The following is a 21,238-nucleotide window of genomic DNA, read 5'->3' as shown; positions in this document are numbered from 1 at the left end:
AAGGGGGGGGGAAGACATGTGACCCTCAGTAACAGGTTGCTGCGCCTGGGGACAAAAGGGGAATCGGAGTTTCTAGACAGACAGCAAAAGAAGAACCCATATTCTGCATCTCTCGAGTGGGGCATCCGAGTCAGAGGATAAATTCTGAATCGCCCTTCCTCCACTGGGCTTGTCGTGAGTACAATCTGTAAACTTTTCTTTGAATTGATGATTCCCCACCAGTAAAAGTGGGGGGAGGGGGAGGGGGAAAGGGAGGGGGCACTGATGCAGAGAGAGGATACAAGGGGGATGGTGGAAAAGAGGGGTCAGGGGATTTAGCATACTAAGAAAAACGGCAGAGAAGGGCGCTCCACCACTAGAGAAAACTGAGCAATAATGCCCCACTGGCGATACTTGGGACCGATATCAGGACCCCCCAATAAAGGACTGGGAGAAGGGTAATTTCATGGACTGTCCCCTCGTAAATTTGATTCCAGCTCTTTTACAAACAAAATTTGGACAAAGTGGTGAACAGCACTTTCAAACTATATAGATTTAGAACATAAGAACTGCCAAACTGGGTCAAACTAAAGGTCCATCCAACCTAGTGTCCCGCTTCCAACAATGGCCAGTCCAGGTCAGAAATACCTGGCAGAAACTCTAATGATAGCAACATTCCATGCGGAATCACCAAAGAGTAGCAACATTCCATGCAGAATCCTCAGAGTAGCAACATTCAATGAGGAATCCCCAAAGAGAAGCAACATTCCATGAGGAATCCCCAAAGAGTAGCAACATTGCATTCTACCGATCCCAGGGCAAGAAGTGGCTTCCCCCATGTCTGCTCAATAGATTACAGACTTTTCCTGCATGAACTTGTCCAAACCTTTTTTAAACCCAGCTAAGCTAACCGCTGTTACCGCACACTCCAGCGAGGAGTTCCAGAGCTTAACTATTCATTGAGTGAACAAACATTTTCTCATACTCGTTTTCAATGTGCCACTATGTAACTCATGGAGCGCCCCCTTATATCTCTGTAGTTTTGAAAGAGCAAAGAATCATTTCACGTTAATCTGTTCCACACCCTCAAACGATAAAGACAGATACAACGTATTCATAAAAATCATATTTCAACTCCTTAGGCTGGGTGACACTCACATCCTCTCAGGGGAGTAAAACACAATGCCCGCTGATTTGTTTAAATGATTATGAATGTCCTTTTTTTGTAAACTAGATTTAATTTTAGGCGGGTAAGAAATACAGTAAAACCTTGGATTGTAAGTAACTTGGTTTGCAGTGTTTTGCAAGACAAGCAAAACATTTTATTAAATTTCAACTTGATATACAAGCAAGGTCTTGCAATACAAGTGTATACAGTATCCATGCATCACAAACTGAGCCGATGGTTCTCTCTCTGACGCTGTGGGAGTGTAGCGACTGTTCTAAACAAGCAAAGTCTTGCAATACGAGTACATACAGTATACACGCGTCACATCATCACAACTGAGCCGATGGTTCTTCTCTCTCTGACGCTGCGGGAGTGTAGCGACTGTTCTAAATGAGCGAGGTCTTGCCAAGTACGTATGGTATTTTGTATTAAAGTTTTGGGGTTGTAGAATGAATCGTCCGAGTTTCCGTTATTTGCTTTGATATACGAGTGCTTTGGATTACAAGCATGCTTCTGGAACGCAAGCCAAGGTTTTACTGTAGTTTTAAATAAATACATACATTTAAATAGACAAGCTTTTAACTGATTTTGAAAGGATGTGCGCAGTGCTAGGAAAGGCATTCCACTGGGTCTGTGTTTTAATAACTGCCATAAGGAATCTAGCAACCTCGTTACACTCCTTAAATCACTTCACTGGCTCCCTATCCACCTTCGCATCCAGTTCAAGCTCCTATTGCTGACCTACAAATGTGTTCATTCTGCTGCCCCTCAATATCTCTCCTCTCTCCTTATACCCCTCCCAGAGAACTCCGTTCCTCAGATAAGTCACTCTTAACGTTACCCTTCTCCACTGCCAATTCCAGACTTCGTTCCTTTAATCTAGCTGCCCCCTATGCCCGGAATAAATTACCCATTTGTCCGCCGAGCCCCTTCCTTGGTTTAAAAGCAGACTGAAAACCCACCTTTTTGATATAGCCTTCAATCCATAACCCTGCTCCCTGCTGCCCTCCAACCCAGCCAGCTGATTAATCGTTCCCCTTAACTGCATCCATGACATTCTGTCTTGTCTGTTTAGATTGTAAGCTCTTTTGAGCAGGTACTGACTTCTTTGTGACTCTGTACAGCGCTGCATGCGTCTGGTAGCGCTATTGAAACAATTCCTAGTAGTAGTGTGAAGAGTTTCAGTCTTTGGGAAGCAGAGCTGAGACTGTGATGTCATAATGCCTCATTCCACCAATAAGAACCAACCTCACCAGTGATGTCATAATGGCTTGATTGTCCTTTACTCCCAGCCAGCAGATTAACCGTTCCCCTTAACTGTATCCATGACATCTTGTTTGTCTGTTTAGATTGTTAGCGCCTTTGAACAGGGACTGTCTTCTTCTTTATGACTCTGTACAGTGCTGTATGTGTCTGGTAGCACTCTAGAAATAATTCATAGTAGTAGTGGGAAGCAGAGCTGAGATTGTGATGTCATAATGCCTCATTCCACCAATAAGAACCAACCTCACCAGTGATGTCATAATGGCTTGATTGTCCTGTACTCCCCTCTGCCCTCCAACCCAGCCAGTAGATTAACTGTTCCCCTTAACTGTTTCCATGACATCCTGTTTGTCAGTCTTGTCTGTTTAGATTGTAAGCTCTTTGGAGCAGGGACTGTCTTCTTTGTGACTCTGTACAGCACTGCGTTCGTCTGATAGCGCTATAGAAACAATTCCCAGTAGAAGTGTGAAGAGTTTCAGTCTTTGGGAAGCAGAGCTGAGATTGTGATGTCACAATGCCTCATTCCACCAATAAGAGCCAACCTCATCAGTGAGGTCACAATGGCTTGATTGTCCCGTACTCCCCTCTGCCCTCCAACCTAGCCAGTAGATTAACTGTTCCCCTTAACTGGATCCATGATATCCTGTTTGTCTGTTTAGATGGTAAGCTCTTTGGAGCAGGGACTGTCTTCTTTGTGACTCTGTACAACGCTACATATGTCTGGCAGCGCTATAGAAATAATGAATAGTAGTAGTCTAAAGATACTTTCTAAATCTGGATCTGAACGATCTCATTGGCACGTCGTAACCTGTTTTTCCTGCATGGTATTCAGGCTCTATTCTATGAAATGTTGTTTGCAAACATCTAGGGAAGAATTTGAAATGGCCAATCTAGATATTTCAAATGATTCCTGAATTCAGGAGTACTGCAGCCCCGCCACGAAGTTGACAAAACATCTGCCTAGGACAGCAAAATTTAGAGGGGAGAGAGAAGAATGTGGCTGCACATCTCCAGCATGCAGAGGAGCTTCCCCTGCTAGGGTTGCCCACCTCCTCCTGCGTCAGCCTGAGCTTAAAGAAAACTGAGCAATGCACAGGCTCTAAAAGTACAGGCCGTGCTGAAGCACAACCTTGCACCTCCCTTCCCCCAGCTGACAGTGCCAAATAACTGTACCTAACAGGGTTTAAAAAAAAAGATTTGGATAATTTCCTAAAAGAGAAATCCATTGGCCATTATTAAGATGGCTGGGGAAATCCACTGCTTATTCCTAAAATAAGAAGCATAAAATCTGTTTTACTACTTGGGATCTAGCTAGGTACTTAGGGGCCTGTTGACCGAGTAGAGCTCCTTTTGGTTGAAGACCCGGTCTATAAAAACTAAGTTTTAGTTTAGTTTAGGATACTGGGCTCGATGGACCTTCAATCTGTCCCAGTACGGCAGCTCTTATGTTTTTATGTGAGCCAAGTATAGGACGATCAAGCCATTGTGACATCACTGATGAGGTTGGCTCTTATTGGTGGAATGAGGCATTATGACATCACAATCTCAGCTCTGGAATGTTGCTACTCTTTGGATTTCTCCCTGGTACTTGGGACCTGGGTTGGCCACTGTTGGAAACAGGATACTTGGCTTGATGGACCTTCGGTTTGTCCCAGTACAGCAGCTCTTATGTTTTTATTTGAGCCAAGTATTGTGACATCACTGATGAGGTTGGCTCTTAGGCATTGGTGGAATGAGGCATTATGACATCACAATCTCAGCTCTGGAATGTTGCTATTCTTTGGGTTTCTGCCTGGTACTTGAGACCTCAGTTGGCCACTGTTGGAAACAGTGGCCAACAGGGCTTGATGGACCTTCGGTCTGTCCCAGTAAGGCAGCTTTTATGTTCTTATGTGAGCCAAGTCTAGGACAATCAAGCCATTGTGACATCACTAATGAGGTTGGCTCTTAAGCATTAGCGGAATGAGGCATCCTCTGATCAAAATCTATTAGCAATCCCATCCCTGAACTATATAAATACTAGAAGAAATGCAATCTTTACTGTAGTCGTCTCAACCCATTGGAACTCAGCACCGAACGCATTAAGAGATAACAAACCTCGAGAAATTCAAGTCATCTCTAAAGACATTTCTTTTTAAAGACGCTTTCCAAGTTTGAACATTTGCATTGTTCTTTTCCTTGTATCTTTCCTTTTCTTTAACATTATTGTAGTTATTATTATTATTATTATGTTCTTGTATACCGCCATACCCAATGAGTTCTACGCGGTTCACATCAATTAATTAAGATCCAATCTGAACACGGATTTACAACATTTTGTCGGAGTTACAAGCAACGAGGAAGGAAATGTTGGAACATTTTAGCAGAAATTTATCAGAGTTACAGGTTGGATTGGCCGGAAAGAGGGAGGGAGAGAGAAACAAAAGGGGGGGAGGGGGGAGGGGAAGAGAAAATAGGGGGAGAGCGGGAGTTGGTTTATTGCAGGGGAATGAGGGTTAAGGGTCCTCCTTCCTTTCCATTTGTACCTGTTTGTCCAGTGGTGTGTATTGTTTTTTGTTCATGTTAATGAGTTTTTATGATATATTATCTGTATTACCCTAATTTTTTATCGTACAACCATCTTGAAATAAATGATAGGGTGGTATATCAAATCAATAATAAACTTGGCAACATGACATCACAATCTCAGCTCTAGAATGTTGATACTCTTTGGGCTTCTGACCGGTACTCTGGACCTGGATTGGCCACTGTTGGAAACATGATACTGGACTTGATGGACCTTCAGTCTGTCCCAGTATGGCAGCTCTTATGTGAGCCAAGTACTGTATAGCACAAAGAAGCTATTGTGACATCACTGATGAGGTTGGCTCTTAGGCATGAGCTGGGATGTGGCAGTTCTCCAGTAGCAAATCAGTTTTGGTGAGGAAGACAAGAGAAGTTGTTTCAGTGCATAAGACAGTAGCGTGACGTCTCTCTTGAAGGGAAAATCCATCTTTCCTAAGTGTTTTCGAGTCTCATGGCATTGTCAAGATGCAATAGGACTCCTGTGTTCTGCAGGTCCTCACGGATTGTGTGGGGGTGTGGCTGTGTCACAGAAGTGCATAGCAAGGTTTGGCGGGATTTGAAAGAATGGAGGGAGGGGGGAACTACACTCGACTCCATGGATTTCTTGTCCAACTCCACATGCCTTCCCACATCTTTAACCCTTCCGCACTCCTCCCCAACCACCTCTCTTTCTTACCCCACCATTCCAATCCCGCTTTTCCCATCTCTGTCTCACTCAACCTCCCTCCCCCCCTCCCCCAATGCTCTTGGCCCTCTCCTAGGACTGCTAAGTCCAAAACAAACAGTGTAGAATCGGCATCTTCAACCAGCGGGGACTTGGAAATCCCCAGTGGACTTCAATCTCATCTCTTTCTAATGCAGGCCACGTCAACAAAGAGGCAGCAGGCGTTGGACGCAGCCTCCTCTTCATACTGCTGCGTATGCGAGCAAAGAAACAAGATTCTGGGCATTAGTTCCCTTGCTCCCTCATCCCATCTTCTGCTGGTACAAAGCATGCCATTTTTGTTGTGCTTTGTTTGGTTAATGGAATCAGCTCACATCTTTTCAGTAGTAATTCAAGGTGAGTTCTATTCAGTTACAGCAGGTATTTTCCCGTGCCCAGAGGGAAGGAGGGGAGGTGCGGTGTCTGTGTAACCAGGACACGCTCCACCTGCTATCACTCCAGCATGCTTTCAGGGGCGGAGTTGTCCTTCACAGCAAAGGCATCCGAGTCACAGCACCGCACCCTACCTCTTCAGAAACTTTTCTTGATAAGCAGTTCACTTTCCATATGTCGGTTCAAACCCCACTCCTGTTCCTCGTGATCCCCGGCGAAGTCACTTCACTCGCTTAGATTTTAAGTCCTCCACGGACAGAGACATACCCTGGTGTAGCTAAACGTAGGTTGCCCTGAGGTTGTGAGCTAAATCTAAAGAATAAATAACAAATAAATAACCCAACACCCCAGCCCTGCAGAGGAACAGAACAGTTTATTTGTATACTGCAAAGCCTTACAGTTCTATGTGGTTCACAAAACAAGATAGCTGAACTTAAACCATGACAGCAGATAAAGGCCAAACTGTCCATCCGCAGCTTCCACTATCTCCTCCTCTCCCTATAAGCTAAGGCTCTTTATATCTGCATTGTGAGGTCATAGAGCTTTATGGTTATAGAAACATAGGAAATATGATGGCAGATGAAGGCCAAATTACCATCTAGTCTGCCCATCTGCAGTAACCATTATCTCTTCCTCTCTCTCTAAGAGATCCCACGTGCCTATCCCAGGCTTTCTTGAATTCAGAGACAGTCTCTTGTCTCCACCACCTCTTCCAGGAGACTGTTCCATGCATCTACCACCCTTTCTGTAAAAAAGTATTTCCTTACATTACTTCTGAGCCTATCACCTCTTAACTTCATCCTATGCCCTCTCATTCCAGAGCTTCCTTTCCAACGAAACTCAACTCATGCGCATTTGCGCCATGTAGGTATTTAAACGTCTCTGTCATTATCTCCCCTCTCCCGCCTTTCCTCCAAAGTATACAGATTGAGATCCCCATATGCCTTATCACAAAGACCACACACCATTTTAATAGCCTTCTTCTGGACTAACTCCATCCTGTTTATATCTTTTTGAAGGTGCGGCCTCCGGAATTGTACACAATATTCTAAATGAGATCTCACCAGAGTCTTATACAGAGGCATCAATACCTCCTTTTTCCTACTGGCCATATCTCTCCCTATGCATTATGCAACCTATGCATCCTTCTAGCTTTCACCATCGCCTTTTCATGCGGTTAAAGCACAAATTGTCAGGATTTCATGTTATTCTTCTAATGTTTAATTTCCCATCAAGAATAAATCCAAGGCCATGCTACCCACTAGAAACACCTCAAACATCCCTGATCTAGCTATAACTATTGCAGGACTGCCTGCCTCTTTTAAGCCAACGCTGAAAGTGCTCAGTCATATTTGACACCACTCTCTCCCAGCCTCATGTTTCCTCTGTTGTTCAACTCCTGCTTTCATAAACTCAAAAAGATCTCCTCTATCTGCCACCTCTTTACAAAATAAGCGCTCTGTGTGTTTACTCACTTTCTCATCACTGATGAGTTAGACTGCTGTAAAAGTCTATTATATAACTCTTTCGGAGCAATGTCAACTCAACTGATTCAGAATACAGCAACAGGATTAATAACAGGTGGCAAGAAATACGATCAGGTCTCATCCCTTTTAGAGGCCTCCAGTTACACGTTGGATCGCTTTCAAAATTCTTTCTTTGGCTCATTAAAAAACACACCTCTTCATCTCTCTCGGTATTTAATTCCTTACACTCCCTCTAAATCCCCCAAGATGTGCACAGGCTGACTTGCTACAGGTGCCGTCTCGTCGCCAAATCTGTTATGCTTCAACTCACTTCCAGATCGTCAGTGTTATAGGCCCTACACCTTCTTGCCCAGTTTGTCTGTCTTGACGAGACTGTAAGCTCTTCTGAGCGGGGACCGTCTCTGCTGTGTTTTTGACGTACAGCGCTGCGTATGTCTAATAGCCCTATAGAAATGATAAGTAGTGGCAGTACCCCCTGAAATGTAGACTGCAACCCTTTTATTCCGACTTACGAACCGCTCTTAAAACTTTATTATTTAAAGATCCCTTTCACGTTTAACTGCTGCAAATTTATTTTAAAGAATTTCCGCTATGGTGGCTAGCCCTCTAATGACTACTGTTACTCAATACCCTTTTCTAATGTCTTATATCAAATGGCGTTCCCATTTCCTTCTGTCTGGATTACTCATTCTTTTTCTGATCCTCTCTACTTCTCTGCTTATATCTAAGGCTATTTAATATTTTATGTTAGCGCTCTGAAAGTTATTGCTTTAGGGCAGCATGGCAAAGTTTTAATAAACTTGAAACTACATAAATATGTAAGCAGGCAAGCGAGAGACTGTCCAAACACCTCAGACCACATCCAGCTATTCAAGCTAAGAAAGTGCTGTCCTCGGGGTGAACATCCCTCAAAGCTGATACACAAAGTGTGAGTACAGCACGGACAGCTGAAGAGCCGCTCTGCTTGACATCAGTGAGACGAGGGATGGGGGCAAAGTGTGTACAAGCATGCAAAGCTCAAGAGCAGCACTTTGCCTCCTCCATCCCTTGTCTGACTAGGATAAAGTGTGAATACAGCATGGACAGCTGAAAACAGCTCTTCTTCATACTAGTGAAAAGAGGGTTCAGGGGACGGGATGAAGATCTTGGTGGGATAATAGGAATGAGCTAAAAATAGATTCCTTTAAGTTCCTCTCTCCAATGTTTCATCTTACTCCCCCTGACCCTTGCAAATTGCTGCCCCTCCTCCTCCATCATGTATACCTCTTACCTTCTTCCACTAGTCCCAGAAAGCTTCCACCGCCCCTTCACACCCTCCCCCCCTCAAAACAGGGAGCTGCCCTCCGTTTCCCCATCCTTTCCCTACCCCCTTCTATCTTACACCTGGCTTCCCCACTTCCTGTCATCTCACTGATTTCATCACCCCCCCCCTTTATCTTCCCTACAGTATCCCCCTGAAAAACCATTCTTCCTTTCCCCAAAACTAAGTCCATCATCATCTCCCCTCCCCATCCCCCAAAACTAATTCCAGTGCCAAAAACCAATCCCATCATCTTCCCCCTGCAATCTCCCCACCCCCCAAATCTAATCTCATGATCTCACCTTCCTTCCCCCGCGCGGGAGGACAGATCGCGCCGCAACAGCCACCGCCTCCATCCCCAGCCGGAGAGTCAGTGTGCGCCGCCCCGGCCGGAAACGGCGTCCCGGAGCTCCCAGTTCCGACCCGCAGCCCCGATCGCCTCTAGACGCAACGCCTCCGCCCACCCTCACACAACCTTACCTCTCTCTCCCCCCCCCCCCCCCCGCACCTTACACGCTAGACCCAGTAAGCAGCCGTGCAGCTTTCACTATACAACACCCCTCCCCCCCCCCGGTCTAGTATACTACACAGTAACCAACTCCCCCAAAACAGCGCGCGTGTACCTTCTGCAAAGCAAACACAAAAAACCTCCCAAATCAAACGCGCACTGTCGCAACCCGCCTCAGATTTACGATATATCGCATGACGCACACTCCAAAAAGGATGCACTCCCTCCCCCCCCCCAACCTTTTGCACCCTTCCCTCCAAAATTGCACCTACATACACGCTCCCTGACTAGATATCCGAAATGCGGTGCACCCCCACTCCCGAATGCACCCACACACTACAAATACACCTTTCACGCTGCACACACGCTCCTACACAGGGTAAACTCCAGGAAAGTGCTGGGCTGTGTGTGGGGGTGGGGTGGGGTGGGGGCGCTGGAATTTCTCCTGCATCAAATCTGCACGCAAACGAGGCGCTTAGCAGCCCGATTTGGGGTACAGGGGCCACCCCTCGCTCTAAGAGCCGCCGCTTTCGGGAATTTCGGTGCCACAGGCTATTGTTTCCCCCCCACAGCACTACCGCCTCGCCTTGGCCACTTCGCCCTCTGCGGCTCCGCCTCCCGCCCCAACGCCCCCTGCAGCCACCAATCAGCGGCCGCGCGCGGGCCGCCGCCCTCCTGCGTTGACCAGTGAGCAGAGGGCTTGGGAACACGCCCCTCACAGGGCCATGTGCTGCTGTGTGTGTGTGAGAAGCTGTCAGGTCAGGGAGGCGGCTTCACCAAGAGCCGGGGCACAGCAAGGTGAAAGCTGTTTCTTAATCCGACCTGAAATCTCCTGGCGGCTCTCTTTTGGAAAGGGAGTTTGTGCCAAAGCAGTACCTCCTTCTCCTCCCACCAGTTCAGGAGAGGCCTAAATTACATCAAACAATCCTAATACCCTCAGCAAGATTAGACAGACAGGGAGTGAGGATACCAGGACATAGATAGATGTCAGCCTGTGTTCATTTGACAAAACCGTTTCCTCCTCCATCCCAAAACAAAATACAATACAGATCACCTTTCCTGCACTCATTGTTTCTTTCCTCATATTTCCATAGGAACTTTAAGCAGACCCAGCTCTTTCGCCTGCAATATGAGGTAATGCTGTTCATTTTTATGTTCCCCTAAGTAAATAAATTTGGATTGGGCAGGTGCAGAGAGCTAAAAAGGCTAAAGCATCCATGGTCATTTAACCCCCCTCTGGATATATGAATTTCCAAAATTGCTATCCCATCCTTTCTACCTCAGCGCATCAAGACCTGTTTCCCAAACCAGTTTTGCTGTTTATTCAATCTATGTCTTCATGTGGTATGGGCTGTCTCTGTGGTATATTATACATAAGACTAGTCTTTAAGCCCGTTACATTAACAGGTGCTAGAATAGATGTGTCTGTCTGTCTTTCTCTATCTCTCCTTGGCTGCTTTCTGTCTGTCTTTCTCTTTTTCCTCCGATGTCCACCACCACCCCTTGCCAGCTCCCCCTGTCTAGCAGTAGCCCTTCTCCCTTCCTTTTATGTCCCCCGTGTCCAGCAGCACCTCTTCTGTGCTCCCCAGTCCATCAGCACCTCTTTTGTGCTCCCCCCTGTCCCTCTTCCCTGCTCCCCCATCCATCAGCACCTCTTCTGTGCTCCCCCTGTCCCTCTTCCCTGCTCCCCAGTCCATCGGCACCTCTTTTGTTCTCCCCCTGTTCCTCTTCCCTGCTCCCCCGTCCATCAGCACCTCTTTTGTGCTCCCCCCGTCCCTCTTCCCTTCCCCCTGGGTCCATCAGCACCGCTTCCGTGCTCCCCTGTCCCTCTTCCCTGCTCCCCTGTCCATCAGCACCTCTTCCGTGCTCCCCCTGTCCCTCTTCCCTGCTCCCCGGCCCATCAGCGCCCCTTACCTGCTCCCCCTGTCCAGCATGTTCGTTTGCAGCCTGGTGAGGATAGCGGCCAGCTGTAGCGAACCTCACAGACCGCTATGCACCTCAGTAGCAAGTTCCCTCTGACGCGATCGCGTACATCAGAGGAAACGTGCTACTGAGGTGCTGAGCGGCCTGCGAAGTTTGCTACAGGCCTCCGCTATCCTCACCAGACTCCTTTGAAGAGCGGCGTCAGCAGCAGTACTGGGCAGTTTCACAGCAGCGGCGGCCACGGCGGCCGGCAATGATGCGGCTCTGGTGCCGCTGGGAAAGAGCTTGCCTGCGCTTCCTCCAGCAGCAGCAGTTGGTGAGTGAGGGCGGGAGGAGGGGAGAGGCCAGAGTGTTCCCTGCCGCCGGGTTCTAAAATGGAACACAGCCACGGATCACACACCACGGCGGCAGGGAACACGAAACCCTAAGTGTGCATGCGCGCTTAGGGTTTTATTATATAGGATTCTCACTTGGTCATTACAGCTATCCTCAACACCTACCAAGCTTGGGGCGGGTGGGGGGAAAAGAGCTAGAAAAATCAACACTATATTCTCTCTCCCCCTGCCAGCACGATACTCTTGCAACCTGTGTTAAACTGTCTTGCCAATACACTTTTAAGAAACAAATTATTTGCAGAACTAATCATATGTTTTCAATGTTTCCCATAAAGTAATCACTACCTGTAGAGGCTGAGAAAACAAACATGGCTACCAGCTGCAGGCTACACTTTGGAACAGCACTAAATCAAAAGGGAGAAATCACAGCCCAGACAACACAGACCAACCATACTGAAAGAGAGGATTGCGAAAGGCTGGACATAGGAATGGAAAAAAAAGCATTTTAATTTTGTAATAAACTGGCTTGATACAGAGAGGGACATGATTAAATGCAGGGACTTTACAGGTCACACAGCTACCTGATCGCCATCGCCCACATTCTTGAGTAAGATAAGGGAAGTACAGTTTAAGAAAAAGTTAATTTAAGTAAGAGGCTGAGGATAGCACAATCACTGTTTAGTCCAGTCTCCCACCATTCCTTCATTTCAGTGGTTGTTTCTTTAAACAGTCGGAAGCACGGACCTCACACCCATTTGACCTTCATGGGCTTTTGTGCCAGTGATGCATGGCACTTTCTGTAATGGTCATGATCTGTCATTAATGGTCAGCTCAGCTTTATGCTCCCAATCTCCAATCTCAGAAGAAGTGAGCACATAGGTGGGGCCTTGTCCCAAGTTTCAGTTGTAAATGCTGCTGCGATTCCGTTGCTGGTTCTTGATGGCATAGTTCAGCTCGGCACCCCCACTCAGGATCAGATCGATGCCTGTGCAAAAGGTGGCCTCAGCTGCCAGGTACAGGACAGCCTGGGCACATTCCTCTGGGGTCCCCATGCGGCCTGTTAGCTGAGAGAGAAAGTCAGACAGACAAAGTCAAAGAGACTACAGGGAGAGAGACAGCGACAAATGATGATCGGTTCCAGCTCCAAACAGTTTAAATCAGGGATCTCAAAGTCCCTTCTTGAGGGCTGCAATCCATTCGGGTTTTCAGGATTTCCCCAATGAATATGCATTGAAAGCAGTGCATGCACATAGATCTCATGCATTTTCATTGGGGAAATCCTGAAAACCCGACTGGATTGCGGAAATCCTGAAAACCCAACTGGATTGCGGCCCTCAAGGGGGGACTTTGAGATCCCTGGTTTAAATCTACGGACTCTACCCCTCACTCCCTTCCCAGGCTTTAATCTCTCATTCTCCCCACCTCTCTCTGTGGCCATTCCAGGCTTTACCCTTCCCCACACCTTACTTGCCTGGGCATCTTTGCCACCCTGTATCATGGCCGCAGGATCAGGTGCACTTGAGGCAAATTCCTGCCACATTGGGGTCCAGATATTCCCAGGAGAGATGCTAGGAGAATACATGAATGTTCAGTTATTCACCTGTCTTTCCCTCCTCCTTCCCCACTGCATTTCTCTCTGGAGTTGCAGAGCTTAGTGCTCTGTGTAGGCCGCACGGTATCAAGGCACACCCTGAAAGTGCGGCCAAACATTCCCGAACTGGTACATTTCCCCATCTCCAGGCACTTACAAATATCCCACACTGGCTGCCAGCATCTGGTCTGGTCAGAGGGTGATTTTTATATTATATGTAGCAGTGATATAGATAAACAGACCTAGGGAGCGTGGCCCTGAGATGCAGACGCACCAGTTCACACGAACTCCATACTTGCTTTCGTCCACGGCCATGGCTTTTGTCATCGCTGTGATGGCTCCCTGTAAATAAAGAGAAGCTTTTATATAAAAATGAATGCCACAAAACTGCGAGTCGCCTCATTCCGACATGGTCCAATGCAAGCTCATTCCTCTTAAAACACTGCCAGCAGCCTAAATAGTAACTGTGATAGCTATACCCTGGTGTATCTATACCCTGGACAGGATCGAGACAAATACTGTAACTTGAAGGTATGAAAAAAGGCACAGGAAATATTTTTTTTTTCCAATGAATAGGGAGATTCAGAGCTGGTACTATAGTTCAATAGCAGTATAGAAGGTCCCCAGTTGAACATCTGGGCCAGGGCTTACGCTTCCATGATTAGCTGGGGATCAGCGTTCTACAGAGGTGGCGTTCAGGGCTCCAGCAGAAAAGGCATTACAGCTGGTGTTTAATGCGATCACTTTAGGGTCTATTCTCTTAAGTGGACACCTCCGTTTAGGCAGCTGGATTCCATTACTGAATACTGGCATAAGCCAGCATCAGTACCAGAAGTAACTGCAGGCGTCCATAATGTACAATACCCTACAAACCGCTCTCTTCTTGCATCAATGTGCTATTTAAAACTATAAATGGAGACAGCCCAACCTACCTAAACGACCGCCTCATCCAAACCACCTCTACCAGGCATAGAAAAACACACACCCCATTCACTTACCCCCCCAATCAAAGAACTAAAACGGAAAAAACTATACAACGGACTACTGGCCACTCAGGCAGCGAAGATAGACAACCAAGTCTCCAATCTATTGACAACAACCCCAGACTACAAGATGTTCAGAAAGGAAATAAAAACTATACTCTTCAAGAAATCCCTTAATAAAGCTTAATACCATGATAAAGCTTAACCCCCCTCTTACCATCCCCTCCCTAACCCCAGATCCTACTTTTCCCTCTCTTGGAAACCTTCTCTGATCTAACGTTGTAACCCTTCTTCCAGAACTCTTTTTGTAATCCGCTTTGAACCGAAAGGCAATGGCGGAATAGAAATCTGTAATGTAATGTAATTGACTTACACACGCTTTCACAAAACACCACTTCGGTGTATTACTAGCTCCTACACATACTGTGATCCACAGGGTCCCGGAGGCAACCCTAACGCACAGCCCTGACCCAGAGCCAGTAATGCTAGGTCCTGGTAATATAAAAATTAGGAGAAAAATCCCCCAAGGGTTTTAATAAAAGGAAGAGAAAAAAAGATAAAAGAAGTTCTCCGTGGACAAGCAGGATATGTGGGCGATGTCACAGCTGACGTTGCCGATCGGCCCTTGTCAAAGAGCTCAGAATGAACTTTAAAGTCCTGAGCTCATGCACTAGTTCCCTACTCACACGTAGTTATTAGCAACAGAACACTCACTATAGCTTCAGTTATTTTCTAACCGCCACAGCGGTCAGACGGCCAAACGTGCCCTTGTCATTTTATTAGTTTTACCTGCAATTTTAAACACTATTATAAGCAGTTTCAACTGCGTTTTTAGCCTAATTGCAGCCGCGATTTCAAACATACCCGTGAGGTCTACAACAGAAAAGAAACCAGGATTTAAGTCCTGTTCAACTTGTGCGGCAAGAATGTCTATCACAGATCCGCACCAACAATGCCTCAAGTGCTTAGGATTGCAGCACGATTCAAACTCGTGTCTGCAGTGTGATGCTCTAACTAAACGAGCACGCAAGGCTAGAGAGAATGGAAGCTCCTCCTCCAAGACCCTGCTTATGCTCGCCCGTGCGCTTCATCTTCTCTGCCCACAAGGTCGGCAAATTTTAATGTGACCCCCCATCACAGCAAAAATTACCTCCAGAGCTTAATCTACAGCAGGGGGAAGTGAGTAAAGACGCCGGCCGGCATCGCGCACACCGTGCTTCACGGCCCACAAGCTCAGACTCAGACTCCTGTGAATACCGACGCCGGCACCACCCAGCAGCTGCGGGACATCGGCGTCATCCAAGAGAGGAGCAAAGGCGTCATAGGGAGCAAGGCTATCGGCGTCATAGACACCATGCTTATCCTTATCCGTCAGAGGTTCAATTAAGACGTCAATCAACGGAAAGACACCGACTATCGACGTCATGCAAATGGTGTCAGGTCAAAAGCGCGCCAGGACAAAGGCGCGCCCAGACAATTGAGCGCAGCGCGGAGGCGCGCGCCGTTCTAAATTACTGTTTTTAGTGCTCCGATGGGGGTGTGTGGGGGGGGAACCCCCCCACTTTACTTAATAGACATCGTGCTACGTTGTGGGGGCATTGTGGGGGGTGTGGGAGGTTGTAACCCCCCACATTTTACTGAAAACTTCACTTTTTCCCTGTTTTTAGGGAAAAAGTTAAGTTTACAGTAAAATGTAAACCCCCCAACCCCCCATAACACCGGCGTGATGTCTATTAAGTAAAGTGGGGGGGTTCACCCCCCACCCACCCCCCCGTCAGAGCCCTAAAAACTGTAATTTAGAGAGGCGCGCGCCTCCGCGCTGCGCTCAATTGTCCGGACGCACCTTTGTCTTTCGCGCCGTTGTCTATGAACCCATGCAAATCATTATCCAGCAGAGCAGCAGCAGAAGCATCAATCAGAGAAACGTCGACATCATCAGGAGGAGGGACTTCACCATACTGGACGTCATCAGGAGGAGGGACTACACAAACAAAGACTCCTCCCACCACGTCAGGAGCAGCAGTAGACACCATAGCTCTGCAACTGGAGACTCAGATTCTGCTGCAAACACAAAGAGCTCTCTTTCTGATCCAATTCCTTCACCTCCTAAGAGGAAGTGTGCACAAAAGAAGAAACACCTATCATTGTCTCCTCAGCCTTTGTCATTGTCTCCTCCATGTCTTTTGGGCTATGACAGTTTACCTTCAGACCCTTTAGTGTCAACTCCTTTACAGCAACATCAAATAGATTCTAATTCTATAACAAAAATATTACCCGAGTTATGGAGGAAATTTTTAGAGTCACACTATGGTATGCAATCTCCCAATGCAACTCTGCAACCTATCACTCCCAAAGTATTTCAAGAGAATCAACCACCTCCATCCGACACGGTAACTCCACTGCCGGTCACTAACTCATCATCTGACTCGCCGCCCCAAACTTCGTCAGACCAAGTCACAACTCCAAACTTATTATCTGACCCTTCTCCGCCTATGCCAGAAAGCCAGGATTCACCAGAGGACACCTCCTATCCTACAAAAAGTGGCCAAACAATTAGCCTTGCCAATTTCACACAAGCCTGATCCCAGAAATAAATACCTTAAAGCAGGGCTGCCCAAGTCCGGTCCTTGAGATCTACTGGCAGGGCCAAGTTTTCAGGATATCCACAATGAATATGCATGAGAGAGAGATTTGCATACCAAGAAGGCAGTGCAGGCAAATCTCTCTCATGCATATTCATTGTGGTTATGCTGAAAACCTGGCCTGCCAGTAGATCTCAAGGACCGGACTTGGGCAGCCCTGCCTTAAAGCATTTAGAAGTACCCAAGATACTCATTGCATTACCTGTGCATGAGCATCTATTAGAGCATCAGACGGCCATCTGGCAGGAACCTCTTGCATCCCAATCTACAAGGAAAGGTATAGACACTAAATATAAAGTTCAGTCAGCATTGGGACACAAAAAACTCCAGCTGTCTCACCAGCATTCTGTTATTATAGAATCAGCACTTAAGTGTGCTAAAATTACCCATAGTGTCACCAATGCTCCACCTGGCAGGGACCGCAAGCTTCTAGACCTTGTTTCTAGAAAAGATTTTCAAAACGCCATGTTAGTATGCCGCACTGCCAATCATCAATTTCACATTACTCAATACCTATTTGAGCTAATTGAGCAGCTAGAACAATCAACCATGCTCCCAGACCTTCAGGAGTGCATTAAATATCTACTTCACACCTCATCTGACACATATAACACTGCGTCAAGAGCAGCTGCCATTGCAGGGAGACGTATGGCCTGGATCCGCGCATCAGAGAGGATGCTCATGATAAACTTTGGCAAAAAGGTTGAGGCAATATTTTCAGAATTAAAGGAAAACAATACTACTTTGCAAGGTCTAGCACAAGGAAATATAGAGCAGCAATTCATTCCACAAAAAAAGTCCTACAATCGTTATGGTACTAAAATGCCTTTTAAAAGATATAACCAACATTATAATTATAGCAGATACAAATATAACAAACAACCGTATCAACAAAATAATAGACAAAGGCCAAGGGAAAGAAAACCATTAAAACAGTCCGCAACTTCTCAACAGAAACCTGCACCAAACTTTTGATGCTGGCCCAACTTCATCTTAAATAGGTCCAGTGGGAGGTCGTCTGACCTCCTTTTCATTCTCAGTGGTCTCAAATAACGATGGACCAATTACACACCTGACCGTCTCCATCATATGTTTCCTAATGTATCTGCCTTATGTTGGAGATGTGGGGTGGCTAGGGGGACCTTTTTACATGTATGGTGGGATTGTCCAATTTTAAAGCCCCTTTGGAGGACTGTTGTGGGATGTTTATCACACTTGTTACAGATTTCATTGCCTTTTTCTCCACAGGGATGTCCATTAGGCCTTTATAATGTTAGTCAATGTTCTTGGCAGACTAAGCTCCGACGTCGGGGTTTGGCGGCAGCAAAATGCTTGATTGCTGCTCATTGGAAACAGGGACTGGCACCTACTCATTTGGATTGGACTTTGAAGCTTCAGTTTATTTTTCATATGGAATTATCTATTGCAAAACGACATGGGTACTATTATACTTACACCAGGACTTGGACAAGAATATTAGCAAAAATCGAATCTTTACATTGAGCTTCTTTCTGAGGGGGGAGGGATTGTGTACAGGGGGACTTCCCTGAAGAAACCACAGGGAGTCCCTCTCTGAGGGTCATGGAGTTGGTGGGGTGGGGGGGGGGTATTGTGGAGTTCTGGTTAACGATAAATACTGGGGGCTGATTGGATTTGTTGGGAGCAACTTCTACTGTTTGTACTGCTGGGGGAGCGTTTTGTGAATTGGGAGCTTTTTTATATGCTTGCTTTCCCATTTGTTGTTGTCCCTGATATTTATATTCTGGTTTGTATATTTTCACAAGGAAAAAAAAAAAAACAAATTTTTTCAATAAACATTTATTGATTAAAAAAAAAAAAAATAACGATGGACCAGTGGGTCTTGTCAATAATCCAGAATGGTTACAGGCTTCGCTTAACATCAATTCCAAAATTTGGCAAGCTGCAAATTTATCAGATGCCTCAGGAACAACTTCTGGTGTTAAGTCAGGAAATTTCCAACCTTCTAAAAGAAAACTGCATAGAACCTGTACCCTTACAGATCAGGGATTTTATTCCCAATATGTCTTAATACCAAAGAAAAAGGGAGGTCCCAGACCAATTCTAGACATCCGAGGCCTGAATCTTCATATCCTCAAAGAAAAATTCCAGATGAATAAACTTTTCACTATTCTTCCCCAGCTACGCAGGAACGATTGGATGATCTCTCTAGACCTCAAAGATGCCTATGAAAATATTCCAATTTGCCCAACATTTTGACAATTCCTTCGTTTCAAGTGCAACAATCAGCACTTCCAATACAAAGTGCTACCCTTTGGTCTCTCCTCAGTGCCTCGAATATTCACAAAATGCATGGCAGTAGTTACAGCACATCTAAGCCAACAAGATGTCAATATATTTCCTTATCTAGATGATAGGCTTATAGTGGCTCCATTCTCTCAGGCAGTACAGCTATCCCTATCAAAGACAATCCATCTCATGAATTGCTTGGGTCTTCTCATCAATTACGAGAAATCAGTCCTTCAACCGACACAATCACTGGAGTACATAGGAGCATTCCTGTAAACTCCCTTAGCGTCAGCCTATCTACCAATGCCTCGTCAGATCACCCTGCTACAATTAATCCATGCATCCTCTTCAGTGGGACCTAAAATCCAAATGGAACCAATATCACCAACAACTTTCAGATATTGTTCCAATGACAGACGAGACCAGAAATGCCCTGAATTGGTGGCGCCAATCCAACATCCTCATAAGAGGCAAGTTATTTCATGCTCCCAAGCCACAAATAACAATCACTATGAATGCCTCCCACAAAGGATGGGGGGTGCATACCTCTCAATTCAACACTCAAGGCCTCTGGTCCCTCAAAGAGAGCCATTATCACATCAATTGTCTGGAGATCTGAGCAGTATATTATGCTCTGAAAGTATTCTTGCCTCAACTAGCAAACAAAGTACAATTCTCTCTCCGCATCCGCGGTTTCCATATCTGCGGATTCACTTATTTGTAATTTTTCGGCTGCTGACTCCGCCCCCCCCAAATTACATCATCATTAAAGTTATTTTTCCTTTTACTGTACCAATAAAAAAGTTTATCACTTACCATTCACTCTGAAAATCTCTGCTTCCATACTTTCTCCCACAAAATTGCTGCTTTCCTGCTTCCCAGTGTGCACTGAGAAAAACGCTGCTTCCCAGCATCCATAGAGAGAAAGGCTTCTTCCCAGCATGCATGGAGAAAATCGCTGGGAATCGCTGCTTGCCTGCTATTTGCCCTAAATTCTTTGCGAATCGCTACTTGCCTGTTCCAAGCCCTTAATTCTTTGGGAATCGCTGCTTGCCTGCTCCAAGTACTGAAATCTCTGCGCCAAGCCCTGAAAAGTTATTCACGGTTTCAATAATAAAAACGTTTTCTGAAAACTGCGAATAACATAAAAAGTTATTTCCAGGTTTTCCATATTCGCGCCTATGGTCCGCCCACATCCCCTGCGAATACGGAGGGAGAAGTGTAGTGCAAGTTCAGATGGACAATCAGGTAACTAACAAGATTTGAATAATGACCAGACAACAAAAGGTAGAAAAACTAATTTTATTTTCTGTTTTGTGATTACAATATGTCAGATTTGAAACGTGTATCCTGCCAGAGCTGGTGTTAGACCGCAAACGTGAACTAGGATTTAACAGAGAGAGGAAAAATCTTTTTTGTTTATTTTGTTTGCATCACGGCGCCAGTGTGGTTAGGAGAGGGCAAAGGGGGTGAAGAGGCTATAAAATATACCCACCAGGATGTTTAAAAAAAAACAAACACCCAATTGGGCAGGAAAATCGAATCGAAAAATCGATTCAATAGGCTGAATCGAATCGAATTTTTTTTTCCTGAATCAGGCAGCAATAGTCAGGAGGCAATGAGGATCTGGCAACATTTTTCTACAATATACCTTCCGGGAGTAGACAATCGTTAGCAGATTCCCTCAGTTGACATCTTCTACCTCACGAATGGTCCCTGCGTCCAGTTGTGTTCTCCTTAATCATTCGAAAGTTAGGAGTCCCAAAGATAGATCTCTTTGCATCCCCATACAATAGAAAATGCACACTTCTGTTCAAAGATTCCGTCAGTTCACAGCTTTTTTTTTTTTTTATAAATCTTTATTCTTTTTTATTTCTTACATCAAGTGAAATATATGTAATACAAACAGTTGTATTAAACACTTGAAATTACTAATAAATATTCTTATATTGTAAAGTAAAGAAATCCCTTTATCAGAATTTTATATCAGAATAAACTTACAAAAGTTTTCCCTCCCCACCCCCCCTATATGCTCTATACATGTGCTATGATATCTGATCATTAGAGAAATTAGTCAATGGTCTCCAAATTTTATTAAACTTATGAATATACCCCTGTTGTAATGCCATC

At 45.6% G+C, this 21,238-nt stretch overlaps 2 protein-coding genes and 1 long non-coding RNA gene across 6 annotated transcripts in view; 1 reads left to right on the top strand and 2 right to left on the bottom strand.

Moving 5' to 3' along the window:
* BCAT2 (branched chain amino acid transaminase 2) overlaps window positions 1-9,927 on the bottom strand; it is a 30,988-nt gene extending 21,061 nt beyond the window's left edge. The window contains exon 1 of one of the 2 annotated variants that reach the window (XM_033960120.1): window positions 9,715-9,927. Coding sequence is in view for 1 of the 2 variants with exons in the window: in XM_033960119.1 (XP_033816010.1) it covers window positions 9,161-9,214 (54 nt within the window). In the remaining variant the exon portion in view is untranslated. Of the gene's footprint in view, window positions 1-9,160; window positions 9,301-9,714 lie in introns of those variants that run through there. The other variant, XM_033960119.1, reaches the window with a different exon arrangement.
* Window positions 9-18,428, top strand: LOC117367523. The gene is made up of 3 exons (XR_004540784.1): window positions 9-174; window positions 5,837-6,035; window positions 18,089-18,428. It is a non-coding gene; the product is annotated as an uncharacterized LOC117367523 (long non-coding RNA).
* Window positions 12,108-21,238, bottom strand: part of HSD17B14 (hydroxysteroid 17-beta dehydrogenase 14) — a 22,138-nt gene continuing 13,007 nt past the window's right edge. The window contains exons 7-9 of one of the 3 annotated variants that reach the window (XM_033960122.1): window positions 13,458-13,557; window positions 13,096-13,192; window positions 12,108-12,688 (exon numbers count right to left, since the gene is read on the bottom strand). In XM_033960122.1, coding sequence (XP_033816013.1) covers window positions 13,119-13,192; window positions 13,458-13,557 — 174 coding nt within the window. In that variant the 3' untranslated portion in view covers window positions 12,108-12,688; window positions 13,096-13,118. The remainder of the gene's footprint in view (window positions 12,689-13,095; window positions 13,193-13,457; window positions 13,558-21,238) is intronic. The other 2 variants (XM_033960121.1, XM_033960123.1) reach the window with 2 other exon arrangements.

The sequence above is a fragment of the Geotrypetes seraphini genome, chromosome 10 (genome assembly GCF_902459505.1).
Source record: "Geotrypetes seraphini chromosome 10, aGeoSer1.1, whole genome shotgun sequence".
NCBI classification, from domain to species: Eukaryota; Metazoa; Chordata; class Amphibia; order Gymnophiona; family Dermophiidae; genus Geotrypetes; species Geotrypetes seraphini.
The sequence above is the reverse complement of the archived record's forward strand: the minus strand, read 5'-3'. Positions and strand labels throughout refer to the sequence as shown.